The 16,315-nt window shown below is 33.4% G+C and overlaps 1 protein-coding gene across 1 annotated transcript; it reads left to right on the top strand.

Annotated features, from left to right (window-relative positions):
* The first annotated feature begins 5,173 nt into the window (after window positions 1-5,173).
* LOC105155937 (peroxisomal acyl-coenzyme A oxidase 1) lies at window positions 5,174-13,648 on the top strand. The gene is made up of 14 exons (XM_011071917.3): window positions 5,174-5,380; window positions 5,928-6,036; window positions 6,130-6,191; window positions 6,346-6,555; window positions 6,760-6,847; window positions 6,934-7,096; window positions 7,881-8,079; window positions 8,949-9,146; window positions 9,718-9,849; window positions 10,836-10,956; window positions 11,284-11,394; window positions 11,987-12,056; window positions 12,952-13,135; window positions 13,230-13,648. The coding sequence occupies exons 1-14, from the start codon at window positions 5,243-5,245 to the stop codon at window positions 13,437-13,439; spliced, it is 1,995 nt and encodes a 664-aa protein (XP_011070219.1). The 5' UTR covers window positions 5,174-5,242; the 3' UTR covers window positions 13,440-13,648.
* The last annotated feature ends 2,667 nt before the right edge of the window (window positions 13,649-16,315 follow it).

Here is a 16,315-nt window from a genome sequence, read left to right as displayed (position 1 = left end):
TTTATGAGATTTAGTGTAATTATATATAATTTTTTTATAATTTATTACATCTTGTACTTTTAAGATTTGCTTTCGTCTAATAAGTAAGTCTATTCGTTAATTAAAAATCATTGAATTTGATGATATTAACAAAAAAATCGGATGACAATCCGTATTTATCGTTGATGATTTATTACTGATCTAGTGTGAATTACCTTTATATATCTTCACACGTTGATATATGCAAGGAGATATATCTTTACCGTTATGAGGACAATTTAGCCAGAAAATTTTTTTTTGACCTGCAATAAGTTAGTAATAAGTTAATCGATGGCAAATACCAATTATCATTCAATTTTTTTTTTTTGTTAATATCAATAAATTTAGTGAACTTTTGACTGATGTGGAGACTTATTTGTTAGACGAAACAAACCTCGAGAGTATTAGATGTAATTTTTCAGATACAGGAAGTTTATGTGTAATTACACTAAACTTCAAGAGAGAGAAGTGTAATTGTCCCTAATATAAAATAATATAATTACAAAAATAAATAGAAGGACAAAAACTTTATTGTAGGGAAAAGAAAAAAAACATTAAACACATGAAAAGAGAGTGAATAAATAAGAATGAGAAAAATTATATGAATATATTTTTTTGAAATAGTTCTCTTCAAAGTATGCATGCTACGGTATTTTGAATTAAATTATATAAAAAAATTAATTATAATATTAATGTATATAAATGGTAAATTGATATTTAGAAATGAAAATGAGAATGATTATGAAAATACATTATTATAATAAGACAATGGAACAACTTAAATTCTTAAACTATCAATTATACTAAAAATATAGAAGAATAACATAGTATTTCGCTACAACGAATATAATATTTAATTATGATTAATTGTCATAATTAATAATTAATAGTCATAGCAAAAAATAATTGACCATAGCCAGTAGCGGTTGTTGATCGTAATATTTGCAAGTGTGGCTAATATATTTATATAGTTTTCATGAAATTTTACATCAATTTCTATTTAATTGATTAATAATAATTATTTATCCATAGCCAATAAAATTATAGTTAATATTATTTAGCAATAGTACACTAATACTAATGATGAGTGGATACAAAATGACTCGATTCATTGTAAGAGTTTGTACGTCATAACTAATATTATTTTAATAATTTTGTAACCAAATCTTCTGTAATTGATTAATATATAATTTAATAGTTTTTAGAAATATTCTCTAAAATGAATTTTTGAAGTATATATTTTGATCATTTTAGAATAAAACAAGGCCTAAAAATTAAATTTTAGAAATTTAAAAAATGATATAAAATAAAGATAAACAAAAAATTTTAAAATCGGTCTTCGAATATCATCCACAATGACGGTACGTACAACATATTAAAAATAATAAACTATTTATAATTTTATTTGTAAATCATTGTAAAAGATCGATACATCTTAGAAATAAATTTCATTAATAATATTTTTTTTTTGTCTTAGAAATATTCAATTATCTTTTTACAAAATTATTGTTATCATTAATTTCTATATTACTACAAATTTTCTCACTATTAAATATTGTGTAATATTTATTCTTAATATTATAATTTTTTTATGACTAATAAACTAATAAAAATTGAAAATTTTAATGATTTAGATAAGTAAATAACAAAAAAAATAATTATTATAAAAAAGTAATAAAAGTGGCATGATGTTAATTATAATAATATATTTAAAATTAACAAAGATATTAAAATAATAAAAATTATGATGAGATTAAAACTATAAATTTTAATTTTTCTTTTATTAAAATATGATTTTAATATAATTTAATTTCAAAAATAATATTGAAGAGGATGTCAAACAACATAAAAAATTATAATTTTACTCAAAATAAAGATTTCACACTATTTAATGGCAAGGTGAAACGGACACTTCACAACTTATGTAAAAGGCTAAATTACAATATATTTTTATGAAGTTTGTCGTAATTCTAAATACCCATTAAAATTAATGATCGATTAACAAATATCACTATAATATCACTTTTCTTATTTTTTGAAACAACCATTAATATATATATAAAAACAACATGCCAAAATATTTTATTTTTTTTCTCAAAGACAGTGCTTGCTGGTGTGTATGTGAGCGTGTCCGACAGAGAACATAAATTTTGTTATTATTAATATAATTTATATAAAATATATAACAATTTTATGTTGAGTCGTAGATGTGATCCATGACTCAAAAAAAAATATTTTTTTTAGAAAAAATGTCATGGATGCTATCTATTTAGTAAGAATAGGAATCGACTCGCAAAAATGAATGAACGTACTTCAAAAGCGTAAAACTATTCATTCACATTACCGTGAGATCGAAAATAGAATCAAGGGACATTCCATTCTCAATATTCTTGAAATCCATTTGAAAAATACCATAAAATAAAATCCTTGATTCTATTTTCAATTCCGAGATAATGTGAATGAATACTTCTACGGTTTGACGTACAAGGAGTGTGAATTTATAAGAATTGTGAAGGTGAGAAGTGTGGAGGTGGAGAAGTGTGAATGTGAGAAAAGTGTGAAGGTGTGAGGTGATATATTAATAAGCAAAAGATATGTATAGTATAGTAATTATATTTTTTGTTTTGTTTTATTTTTTATATTAATTAAATATTAATTATATTTAATTAATTTTTAACAGCATAATAAAATCCAAAAAATCATAATGTTAAAATTATATAATTATAATTACAACCCTTTGTTAAAATATATTACAATAAAAATACAAATATAAAAATATCCACCGTTCCATAATTGCATTTGTGGCTTTGACGCCGAGGTATTCTTATTTCCGCGCCCATATTTTGTGATGGCTCATTTGTTCCTCATTATCATCACCACCGAGATTAATGTCCAAACAACTTGATGTTGTTGCAGAACTAGACTCCAAATTATCACGATGTGCACTAAATGATGAAAATGGAATTGGTGACATATAGTACCTGGTGCATATGGTTGATTAACACTAAGGCCAAAATCAAGATCTACATATGAAGAATAATCTTCTGTATTGGTTGGCATATATGGAGCCGATTGAAACCAATCATCTTGCGGCGGTTGAGGCACGTAGTAATCTTGAGGTGTATATACTGTACAAGGACCATTTATATCCACTCCAGTATCATGATGTTCAACTGAACGAATAAACATTCGGCTAGAACTTCTTCTTTACCTGGGGGATGTGGTGGGAGCATTATTGGATGGCGTATCAATTTGTTGTGGCTGATGGATTATGGTTTCCTTGATATTTGTAATCCGTCTTCAAATCTGTCCACCAATTGACTGTATCCTTTAATATTTAATGGTTTAGATTGACATAAACTTCAAGGGCATTCACCACCTTTGCCTGAAAAATATAGAAAAATAATGAATGTTGTGTTGTAAAAAAATATTTAAAATAAAGTATGCGACATTGTATAACATACCACAACTTACAACATGGGTGCATCTCTAAGTTGGTACCCGCTTTCCACACATCTGTTAGTAGATGACGGCACGAAATTTCTTGTTATATTGTAGTATCATTCCCAATACCCTCATTTTGAAATTCTTCTATTGGAAATTATGCCAGAATGCATAATAGAGTTTTGAAAGGGACTCACCGCCTACCATTGACAACAATAGCTAAGATGACGTTTCGACGTACTATCCATTATTTTCGTGAGAGGTTTTCCAAGAGTAGTGTATTGTTAGCAACAACCAATTGCGGAGGAATTTTACATACAAGATGTTTACATGTTGGCGATAAAGTTCTGTTGAGTATATGCTCACAAAATACCATTAGTTTCAAGAATCCCCTCGGTTGTTACAAAACGTCAAAATGGACATGGACTGAATACCCATGTTATTAAAATTACGAACCGAGAATGTTCATGCAACAAGTGAACTTAATTTGACATCTCTTGCAGTCACACTCAAAAAGTATGCATTGCATACATGATTAATGCTGCATCAATAGTGAAGGATTATTATGATTTAATGACTTACAGAAATACATATTCTAAATCATTTGAACCTGTGCAATCCGAAGATTATTGAATGTCCTGGAATTTGAGTTGGTCCATGACACTACTATTTATATCTCTACACGCTACATCATGTATTCACAACGAGATGGATTGGCCGTAAATGAGTGAAAAACAACAAACCTAATCAAATGTGCCGGTGTGGGGTCCTTAACAATAATCAACTTTTTTACGTTTGTATAAAAATTTGTATACTATTCTATTTTTACAAATTAATTGTACTTTTTTTAGAATTGTATAAAAAAATACACTGTTACATTTGTATAGTTCATTGTTAATTTTAAATTAATACAATTTTAATATTTTGATTTTTTTAATTTTATTATGTTATTAAAAATTAATTGAATATAATTAATTTATAAAAAATAAAATTAAATGAAAAAAAATATTTATGAGCATGTCATGGATGACATCCATGACCCACGACATGTTATTTTTTTAAAAAAATATTTTTTAGTATAAAATTTTTATATATTTTATATAAATTATATTTTTATAATTTCTTTAATAATAATAAAATAATTAACCCATATAAATTTATCCGCCAAACATATATTATAGGCCTAATTACAATTAAATTACCGCTAAAAATATAAAATTATATTTTTGTTCAAAGAAATTTTATAAATACACGTATAATTCTTTTAAAAATTTATTATTTATAATTTACACTCTTTTATTAGAATTTAGATGAAAAAGGCTGATTTAATAAAAAAATTGCAGAAATGTATGTATTCAATGTATTTATGTTATAGGCCTAATGACTATATTTAATGTTTTTATGTGATAATTTTATACTTCTAGAAGAAAAAAAGTAATAACGTTTTTACTTTATATATATATATATGTTATTATCTCTTTATACATATAAAAATATATATTAAAATATTATGAGGGGTAAAATAAAAAAATTATATAAATTTTTTTATGTCAGTATTTTTTATTTAAATTTCAATGGAAGGGGTCAACTGTAAATTGAGTGAATTTATAGAGGAAATTTAAAATTTCTATGGGGGCAAAATATAATTTAGCATTTCTTAGAGGGTGGCACTGTAATTAACTCTATATTATATTGTTCCCCCACACCCATCAGCAGAGTATCCGTATCATTATAGTGATCCGTAAATTATTAGCATCGCTTGTTGTTCTTCGGAGTAAACATGGAGGGAGTGGATTATCTTGCTGAGGAGCGGAAGAAGGCGGAGTTCGATGTAGAGTCGATGAAAGTTGTGTGGGCTGGTTCGCAGCATGCCCTCGAAGTTTCGGATCGTATTTCCAAGCTTGTGGCTAATGATCCAGTAATCTTTATCTAGCTTTCGTGATGTCCTGTTTTCTGAGTGCTTTTCTTTTCTTTCGGTGTAAGCTTGGTCTGTAAACGCGGCTGTGGCTGAGATTTCCTGGGATTTTTCTTGACTTCTGGTGGTGGTCATTGCTAATAGACATCAACGGCGGTGAATTTTGTTCTACTTTGAGCTAAATTGGCTGATGGTTAAGTTTGATATAGTTCCGGTACAGACTAAGTATTTCGTAGTTGAACTGTGTGGTTTCAGTTGGTAATGCCCAATTTTTCAGGTTGCTGCTATTGATCATGCCGGGTGTCAACTTGAAATAAACTAATAGAAACAAAAATCTACAAGTAATGTACAACTCATTCAAGGAGGCTTAAACTACCGGGATTTTGAAATTCGCTACTTACAATACATTCATTAGAAGATTTGCTTGCTATTCCAATCTATTGTGCATCTGATGTAGAAGTTCTAAAAATTCTGATGAAATAATTATGATGTTCCTTTTACTTTGGTTGGAAGTTGATATGATACCAAGTGTTTCTGCTGTTGGGTTTAGGCTTTCCGGAAGGATGACAGAACAATGCTATCAAGAAAGGAATTGTTCAAGAATACTCTCAGGAAGGCAGTTTATGCATGGAAACGGATAGTTGAACTCCGTCTATCTGGTAAGCTCGTTTGTTCAGTTTTTGATATGGTGTTTTACCTGATATTTTTTCATCTAACCATCTTCATGTGAAATATTCAATTCATTCTTTCAGAAGAAGAGGCATCTAGATTAAGGTTTTATGTGGACGAACCAGCTTTTACTGATCTTCACTGGGTAGTGTTCATTTTGTAACTTTTTCATTTTCTGCTTTTTTCGTTTACATTGGATGTTTTCGCAGGGGTGCATTTATTTGTAAGTTAAACATTTCATTTCAAGGCTTTATCTAATATGAGGTGCCCTATGTTACTTACACTGTTATCCTGTATAGGGAATGTTTGTTCCAGCCATAAAGGGCCAGGGTACTGATGAACAGCAGCAAAAATGGTTGCCTTTGGCCTATAAGATGCAAATAATTGGCTGCTATGCACAAACTGAACTTGGCCATGGCTCCAATGTGCAAGGTCTTGAAACCACTGCTACATTTGATCCTCGTACAGATGAATTTGTGATTCACAGTCCTACACTGACTTCAAGCAAAGTAAGTAACATTGTTCAGAGGACCTTGTTTCTCGTTTGCATTAAAAGCTGTGCTAAATTGGCATATGATTTTCATAACATTTTTAAAATCTGAAATTTTCTGTTTTCTAAATTTCAACAAAGTAATGTAGGATTTTTATGCTCATGTTTTTTGTGATTGAATTTTCTCTAATTTGTTCCTCATACTCTGTCATTTTTGTAATAGTGGTGGCCTGGTGGACTAGGCAAAGTGTCTACACATGCTGTAGTTTATGCTCGTCTTATTACAGATGGCAAAGACCATGGGGTTCATGGTAAGTACAATTCACCTCCTTCCATGTGTTACAAGTGATATCCTTTCTCATCCTTGGTAGGAAAGTATAAAAGTTTGTTGGTGTAGGATTTATTGTCCAACTCCGGAGTTTGGAGGACCATACACCTCTTCCAGGAATAACTGTCGGTGATATCGGAATGAAATTTGGTAATGGAGCATACAACACGATGGACAATGGCTTACTGAGATTTGATCATGTCCGCATTCCAAGAAATCAAATGTTGATGAGGTATTCACCTGCCATATCACTTCATTTTTCTGTCATGTATTGCTATCAGCATTTGCCAGATGTTGCTCTGGAATGATTAACTGAGCTATAGTAATGTGGACTCAAAAATGTTGATTGATCGATGAAGTGTACATTACTTAGTTTCTATTTGAATAGATTTATTTGAGGGATGAAAAAGCTCAGTGTTAAGATGTACACAAATATGTCTAATGTGAATTTGACCTGAAAGGCAGCAAGGATTATGGCATAACTACTATTCACCCTTTCCAAATGCTGTGTTTTTCTGTGATTTCCCATGCTGTGTCTACTTGTCGCACAATTCTTTGAAGTGTATCCTATAGAAGAAAATTCATTAAATGTGTAGGCATCATGTTTGTCATTCACTCGCATCTTAAGGATAAAAAAATGAGTGTGATCAAAATGGATGGATGTAATGGGTATAATTCTAGGAATCAAAAGGTTTTGATGGCAGATGGCTATCTCAACTCATTCAACTGACTCATCCTTTCATCTCTCTCCTTCCCAAGGCACCTTTTACTGAAAATCACTAATGTTTTGACAATTTAAATAATTTATTTAGCTCCCTTCATTCCGATTATAAATGTGAGTGTGAACATTTGCGTAAAAGTTTCCGTATCAGCTCAAAATCCTTGTTAGTTGGTAATATATTCCATAAGCTTTGGTGTATTTCTTGTACTATAATTAACATTATCAATCTTTCCTTTAGTTGAAAAAGTATGCTTATCAGGGGATGCTGTTATGATGGTCATCTTGGATATCTCAGGGTTTCACAGGTTACTAGGGAAGGAAAGTATAAGCAGTCTAATGTGCCACGGCAGTTAGTTTATGGGACTATGGTGTATGTCCGGCAAACAATTGTAGTGGATGCTTCTTCTGCTTTGTCAAAGGCTGTTTGTATTGCTACAAGATATAGTGCTGTGCGGAGGCAATTTGGATCACAGAATGGTGGCCCTGAGACTCAGGTAGGAGATCAGTTTTCTGGCAGCTTAGTTCATGATTTTGGTTCGTGGACGTCTTTTCGTAAGTTGTTTTCTATCAGATTGGTCAATTAACTAGCAAGTGGAAGCTGACCCGATTGAATTTTTCACACTTCCACACATAACCTATATCTAAATACTGTTTTGCTAGACCTCTTCTGGTCAATAATAGCTTTTGCATGATGTAATAAATCTTTTGTGTAGTGCATTGGTCTTAGTATCCTTTTATCCTATCTCATGTAGTCTGTATCTACTTCATAATCTTAGTTGGTTATTTACTATTTCAACAAACACCTTCTCTGTTGATTTATCTCTTCTTGCATGTAAGATTAATGTTTTGGGCATGCTTGTCAAGTATTGCAAAGAAAAATGCTTTTTCATCTTGGCACATGGCTAATAGGTTATGCATATATGTGCCATACACAAAAGGGTGTTATAACCTTTGTGCTACTATCTAGTTCTCATTCATGCTTGGAAAATTCTCGGAAGCGTGACATAAATAATGATGGAAGTTATATATATTATTATATTCACTTACTGCTGTTTGTGATCTTGATAAAAGAAAGTGTATCTTGCATCAATAATTACCAAATAGATGCTTTTAAAACTTTGCGCATGTGTACTTCACGAGTTTCACATAGGTCCTTGGATGTAAATTCTGTTTTGGAGATAAATGATACTTTCAGTTTGTAAGACAGAAAATAATAAAAATTAATTTGGCAATCACAAGATACATAATTTAAATAAGTTTCTGAGTTATTCAATTAAATTTGTCTTTGAGGTGAATCAAACTTTTAGGTTTATTGTAGAAGTAAGAAGATAAATGAAGGCTTTACCTTAATTTTGGTTTCTAGGTAATTGACTACAAAACTCAGCAGAGTAGACTCTTCCCTTTGCTAGCTTCCGCTTACGCCTTTAGATTTGTTGGTGAGTGGTTGAAATGGCTATACACGGATGTAACCCAAAGATTGCAAGCCAATGACTTCTCAACACTGCCTGAGGCTCATGCATGCACTGCAGGGTTGAAGTCCCTGACTACTTCTGCCACTGCTGTAAGTACTGATTGGTGATTTCTTGTTCTTTATGTTAATCTTTTCATGATTTTGTTGGTTTCGCGTGCATGCTTTAAGCTTTGTTCCTATGTTTGCATTTGTGTCAATGAGCTTAAACCTGGTGAGCATTGACAATGTCAAGAATGGATCAATTATAATTTGCGTATGATGCTAGTGATTTAACAAGGATTTAGCTTTTGCTTAAGGACTTATTTGAAGTCTCTCAGGTTATGTTTCTTGTCGCTTCCATAGATGCATTTCTATAGGTCTTTTTTGGCTTGTAGGTGAAATGCTTTGTTCCTTCTTCTAGTTTTTCATATTTGGCCATTTTTAATTACATTTGATTTTTAGTTTGTTTCTTTGTATTCATGGTTCATTTTGTTTGACTCACAGAACGCATGCATTTTTTAAATGCTCAATCCAAATTGCATCTTCACTTTCTCACATAAACCATGATATTGGTACCCATCGCATCTCAGTCTCATTTTAATGAACACCTGATCCTTTAAATGAGGCAAATTCCTGAAAATGAAAGCAAGATAGTCCTAAATTATTCTTCTTTTGTGCAAAGGATGGAATTGAAGAATGTCGAAAGCTATGTGGAGGCCATGGTTACCTATGTAGCAGTGGGCTTCCCGAATTATTTGCTGTTTATGTTCCTGCTTGTACATATGAAGGAGACAACATTGTTCTTCTTCTACAGGTACTTTTTGTGTGCATGTTTTCCATATGCATGCGCTCATGTTTTTAGTTTTTCTGCTTTAATATTTTACTATCACTTCATATATAATTTGGCAGCTGGTTGTAGGCAAAATTTGAACCTGAAATGAAAAGTGGTGATATAGATGGGAGAGAAATGTTTTTAATTTCTCTTATATGAATTTGCAGGTATATATATAATTGTTGCATCTGAAGGTTTTGATATGAGCTTCAAATCACAGGGAATGTGATTTGGAGTTCTTTAGTTTTCTTAAATTGTATCTTCCCATTTGGATATACTAAATTGTTATATATATAATTGTCGCATCTTCCCATTGATCTGAAGGTTCTTATTAAGAGTTGTTTGTTAAAATCTTTAGGAAACAGTTGAACTCAATGAGTTCTTCGATATGTGTTTCATTTGCAATAGCATTGGGATTTATCACGTTATGTATTTTTTGTGCGGAGCAGTTTGTGTCCGGGAACCAGTGCCAAACATAATTGTTCATTGCACTGTTTAGTTTCCTTTTTTTTTTTTTTTTCCTGGTAGTGTACCATTTACACATTGTTGTCCATGTGCCACTTTAATTGCACATGAGGAGGCTTAGAACTATTTTCCTGTTGACTGAAGTCTTGTCGATTTCATTTAAACCACTTACAGTGAAATATGTAAACATTTACTACGGAATTCGTTGAAAAGATTGAATGTTCTCTGCTGTTTTGCTGAGTATTCTCGTATTTCACAATAACTTCTATCAGCAAGTTTGCCTGATCGTAGTTGGTATATTCATTGTGTCGGATGAAGGTGAACAGTGCAATATGCAGCTGTAGTTGGATATTAGAATGAGACACTTGTCAAGTATATCATTATGTTTCAGAAATTTCACTTCTATGTCGTGAAATTAGTTTGAGGATGATTGATTTTTAATGTGCTATGGCATGGTGGTTGAATGGGCTTTAGCTAATATATATGTTCTGTTTCTCCTGTAGGTTGCTAGGTTTCTCATGAAGACTGTTTCCCAGCTTGGAACTGGGAAACAGCCAGTGGGAACTATTGCTTATATGGGAAGAATAGAACATCTAATGCAATGCCGTTGTAATGTTAAACAAGGTATGATTTCCTCTTCAAATTTCTCTAATCAGATGATCAAATATTTTTTCTACTTTCAAAGGGCATGGCCTGCGATCACTAAATGTCCATGAGTTAACTTTTTGTTGAGTATGGTTATAACACAATATATATATATATATATATATATATATATATGCTTTTGCTCTAGAATCTCTTTTATGGGTTCTTATGATTGCTAAGAGTATTCTCTATGCACAATTAGGAATTAGTGATAGAAGATTGCCCTGAAACTGTTCTTTATGTCTTCTTGTGAGCCATATCCACTTGAGGAATTAGTTTGGTAACTTGTGTTCGTCTGTCGTGCAGCTGAGGATTGGTTAAATTGTGATCAAGTTATGGAGGCATTTGAGGCAAGAGCTGCTAGAATGTCTGTTTCCTGTGCTCGAAATCTGAGTAAATATGCTAATCCAGAAGAAGGTACACTTGCTTGATGGGAATTTGACGTCTTCTAGTCTTTACATAGTGTATGATATAATATAGCATTTCATGACTGTAGATGAATCTGCTATGTTTGGGTACTAGTAAATGATTTGAGAGATAATATTACTTTGACACACAAAGTCTTGCTTTTATTTTTTTGTACTCTTTTGAAAATCAGATGTCCTGAAATAAGATTTCATATCCTAAAATAGAAGTCCTTTTTCCAGAATTGTCTTAAAGTAATAGTAATGGAACACTACTCCCAATCACTATTTTTAAAAGCAGTGTTTTAAAATTGTTTAAAACTTTCACTTTTTCTTTTTTATTTTAGAACATTGCCATTTGAAAATCTGTGCCAAATCAAATTTCAGTTAGAATATTGAGACAGGAGTATATTAGCCCCAACACCTGATGGTTTTGAGAGCTCAGCCATTAAATTATCCAGACTTCATTGATCTAATTGATACCTATTGCCATAAATACAACTCAAAAATGGGTTTCCATTTCATGCTCCTTAGTGGTCTCCTTGAATTCTTATATGGCCTTTTCATTTTAAATTTGTCTTCATTACTGTATCGGCCTTTTTCAGGCTTTGCAGAGCTATCTGCTGATCTAGTAGAGGCAGCTGTCGCTCATTGTCAATTAATTGTTGTATCCAAGTAAGCTTTTTCTGTGCTTTGGTAAATAAAACTATCTAATACCGAGTCCGAATGATATCCTTGGGTTTCACTTTAACTCTATCAAGTGATTCAAGGGACGAAAAAAGGAACTATCAAGTCCATTAAAATGTATTATCTTATAGACCATCAACTGGCCCTTAACCATCTTTACCTATGTGTTTAAGATTTGGGTATTTGTCTGGATGGATATATGCATTCTTGTAGTGTTTCAGTTGGACATTAGTCCCAGTTGAAATCACTACTAGATCTTCATGCGGTTTACTTGCAAATCTGAGGAGCATATGGTCTTTGGGTTGGCCAAGGTTTTTCCTAAATTTGGATAACTTCTATATCAATGAATTTCTCTTTTTCAATTATTTGTTATTAACTTCAGTACATATATTGGTTCTGTAGACTTTTGTTTATCTTTATGGATAAAGATGATCAATTCAACTGAACTGTGATATGCTGAGAATGTATCACACAACATGAGGTATTAGAACTTGAAAAGATCTTGTTTCTGAAGTTGCCAAGACGGCTTTGAGTTGATAAGATTGCTTGCAACTGAACGTTACTGTGATATACTGAGAACTTATCCCAAAACTTGATTTAGAGCTCTATTTCTGAAGTTTCCAAGAGAATGATTGAGTCGTTGACAAGATCTGTAATATCTACTTGTGGTTGATTCTTCAGTAGATATTTCCAATGAATTTCGTTTTTCTTGCCTGGTTTTGTTGATGTGATCTCTACTGGTAAATAAAAAGAATTGAAGCTTCTTGTAGGCTACTTTTTCCTTGAGGGTTCTCTGGTTGAATTGTCTGGCATGCTGAGTATTCTCCATATCTTTGACTAATTAAGATTAAATGGTCATGAAAAAAACTTATGCCGGGTATAGGTTTATTGACAAACTGCAACAAGATATTCCCGGTGAAGGGGTCAAACGACAACTAGAGGTGCTTTGTGGTATCTATTACCTATACCTTCTTCACAAGCACCAGGGTGACTTCCTCGCCACCAGCTATCTCAATCCTAAGCAGGCTGCACTTGCTAACGATCAGCTCAGAGCACTGTATTCCCAGGTTTGTCAAACTTAGAGTTTACATTCTTGTATGTGGGCTTCACTTCACTGGGACCTGTGCTTTAGGGTAGATTTTAATTTCCTATTTGTTTTAGGTTCGTCCGAACGCCATTGCTCTTGTGGATGCCTTCAATTACACTGACCACTTCCTTGGTTCAATTCTGGGCCGCTATGATGGTAATGTTTATCCGAAGCTTTATGAGGCTGCTTGGAAGGATCCTTTGAATGAAACTGTCGTACCTGATGGCTACAATGAATACATGAGGCCTTTGCTCAAGCAACAACTTCATAGTGCTAGATTATAGAAGTATACGTTCAATATGTCATCGTCTTGTTTGCTGAAAATAAAATCCTATTTAGGTTGTGATATCTGTAAAATTGCAATAAACTTATAGGGTAAAAGTGTATACGCAAGCCGGGAAGATTCCTGCGTGACGAAAGTAGTGTGGAATTATAGTTATAGTTATCTGACACTATTACCTGAACTAGTAATAAACACCTCCGTTGGATGTGACTCGTATGGTTTTATTAAAGTAATAGTATATTTTTTAAATTTAATAATTAAATATAAAATATATTAATTAGTTTAGAATAAAAAGAACTTCAGGGCTCTTCTTACAACATGTACTGATTACTTGTCTGGTTGCTCGGCAATCCTGGTGTCTATCCAATACTCCATGGCCTGTGATTTCAAACTGAAACCAAAGCATGGATGCGAAATTAAAGTTCCTAAGGAATTTGATGGCACTGGTTTTGATCAATTTCTTGTCATTTGTTGGTTGGTATATGGTGGAACAGGAATCCTAAGGCGGTGGAGAGTATGATCAGATTATTACCTCTAGCTACACCGAGTTATCTTGCAACCTTTGTTAGTGCTAACCAAAAAATTATGGATGGACCAGTTGCATTGACAACTCAAACCTAGGAACATAATGAGATAGTCAAGATTTATTCAATTTTAATCATGCTTCCAATGTATATTCTTTTTCCAAAGGTTGAATGCTTGATTCCAACTTGAATGTCTCTTCCCTTGCGACACTTTTTCAAGAAGGCTAAGATGGCAATTCAATGCCTTTCAACAGTCCTCCTTCATTTGTAATCTTGACTTGCTTCTTGAAATTTATAAATTTGTCGGAGGTAACTGCTTTCGTCAAAATATCAGCTGGTTGATTAAGAAATTTCACCTTCATTCGCTAACTCTCGGGTGAAAAGTGATGCCGGAGTTCGATATGCTTGGACCTTGCATGAAAGACTGGATTTTTCGCCATAGCTATTGCGGAAATATTATCACAAAATGTCGTGGTTGGCTCACTTTGCTCAAACTTCATCACTATGTTTGTTTTCATTTTCAAATTATTTTCGAGACAAGTCAAAACACACCCAATGGTTGCCATCATTCAAAAACACCTTATTTTGGTGTTTTTAATTGTTTTAGCATAAATACATACATATATATACACACATACACATATACATAAATATATATAAAAAAACACATGATTTGACAATGAATAGTAATTTTTGTCTCCCAAAACACAACATTAAATATATAATACTTATTTTAAATTATCTCCAAAAATAAATCCAAACATACATACTATCGCTAACAAACACTTATTTTATCTTTGTTTTTCTCTCTTTATCTCAACAAAATACAACAAAACACTCAAAAAACGAATCCAAACATTATGCACATCTTTCAAATTCTTCTAAGCCCAAGTATTTCTAAAGCTGCATGCCTAGCTGCAATATACTCAGCTTAATAGTACAACGGATTTTTGTTTTCTTCACCTCCACGATATCACATTCATCCTTTTGCAATCATTAATGGATGTAGCCCAATCACTGTCGGCATACCCAATACGCTTGCAATTTTCTTTTATTTTTAAATTCAATACCTTGATTCTTTGTACCCTTTAAGTGCATGTGATCCGGGTCGAAAATACGCGACCTCCTTGGTTCGGTCTCCCAAGCGGTTCGAGGTCGCTCCTCTCCCAGACTAGTGATTGGGCCCTGAGAAAAGAAGCAGATCATTAGGCTTGCTGGGGTGGCCCCCAGCTAAGGCCCTCCGATGCTTAAGTCAGTGTTTGGTTGAGGTCGAAATATGGGGTCGCTGGGAAAAATAGCGAGCTGAAGGTAAAATGCGGTCGAGACGACGTACCTCTAATACACTGACTGGGAGGTATATATAGAGAACCAGGGGGTCTATCAACCCGCTACGCGCGTGCCACGTGCTCCAGGTCGTCGGGTCGGGTCGCGACCCGACCCGGTGAAAGTGGCGCGGGTCATGCTGGCAAACTTGCGATTTTGGGCCCCATCAAGGGCAAAGTTGTCTTTTTACGAGAAAATAGGGTTTTATCCCCATCATTACTCCCCTACTTTTCTTAGTGTGAGTAGCACGCTAAGGAAAGTCGAATGGTCTATCGATCTCGTCCCTCGGATCATCATCGCCATCTCGATATCCGACCGTTGCCTTTCGACATCCGACCGTTGTCTTCGACACGGATCTCCATAAATTTACCCCTATAAATACAGGGAGGTTCGACTGCAGTTCTGCTTCATTCTCAATCTCAATCGTTCCTCGCGCGATCTGCCTCCTCCAGCTGCGACCTGCCTTCTAGCCAGGTACTTCCGAGCGACCTCCTTTTAATATTATGTCTTCCAAGCCTAGTAATTCTAGTAGCTCATCTGGTAGTTCATCTAGTAGCTCTGGTAGTTCATCGAGTACCTCTAGTAGTTCATCTGCTAGTTCTTCGGGTAGTCCCGGCAGCTCATCTGCGACCTCACAAATACCCATGGCTCATAGAAAACAGATAGGATCCCCTAGCGTAGGTAGAAGCGACCCGGAGATAGCGATCTCACTGATGACCCCAGAACATAGCGAGGGCGAACCAACTGATAAACCTTGGCTAACCATTGAGAGCACTTTATACTTCACAGCTGATGCAATTAGAGAGAGGTATTATATTCCTCTAGATCACGAAATTATTCTTCCTTCTCCCTCGGATCGCATGAATCGACCTCCACCCGGTAGTTGTCCGATTTCTATTGTACATTTAGCTGCGGGCTTGCGTTTTCCCCTTCCTCGTACCGTTGCTAGAATTTTATCTAGGTTGGAGATAGGTCCCATGCAACTAGCTCCCAATTCCATCTGCCATATTTTATCCTTTATTATCATAAT

The sequence above is a fragment of the Sesamum indicum genome, linkage group LG2 (assembly GCF_026168435.1).
Source record: "Sesamum indicum cultivar Baizhima isolate 11 linkage group LG2, ASM2616843v1, whole genome shotgun sequence".
NCBI lineage: Eukaryota > Viridiplantae > Streptophyta > Magnoliopsida > Lamiales > Pedaliaceae > Sesamum > Sesamum indicum.
Note: the sequence above shows the minus strand (reverse complement) of the source record. Positions and strands in the feature narration are given on the sequence as shown.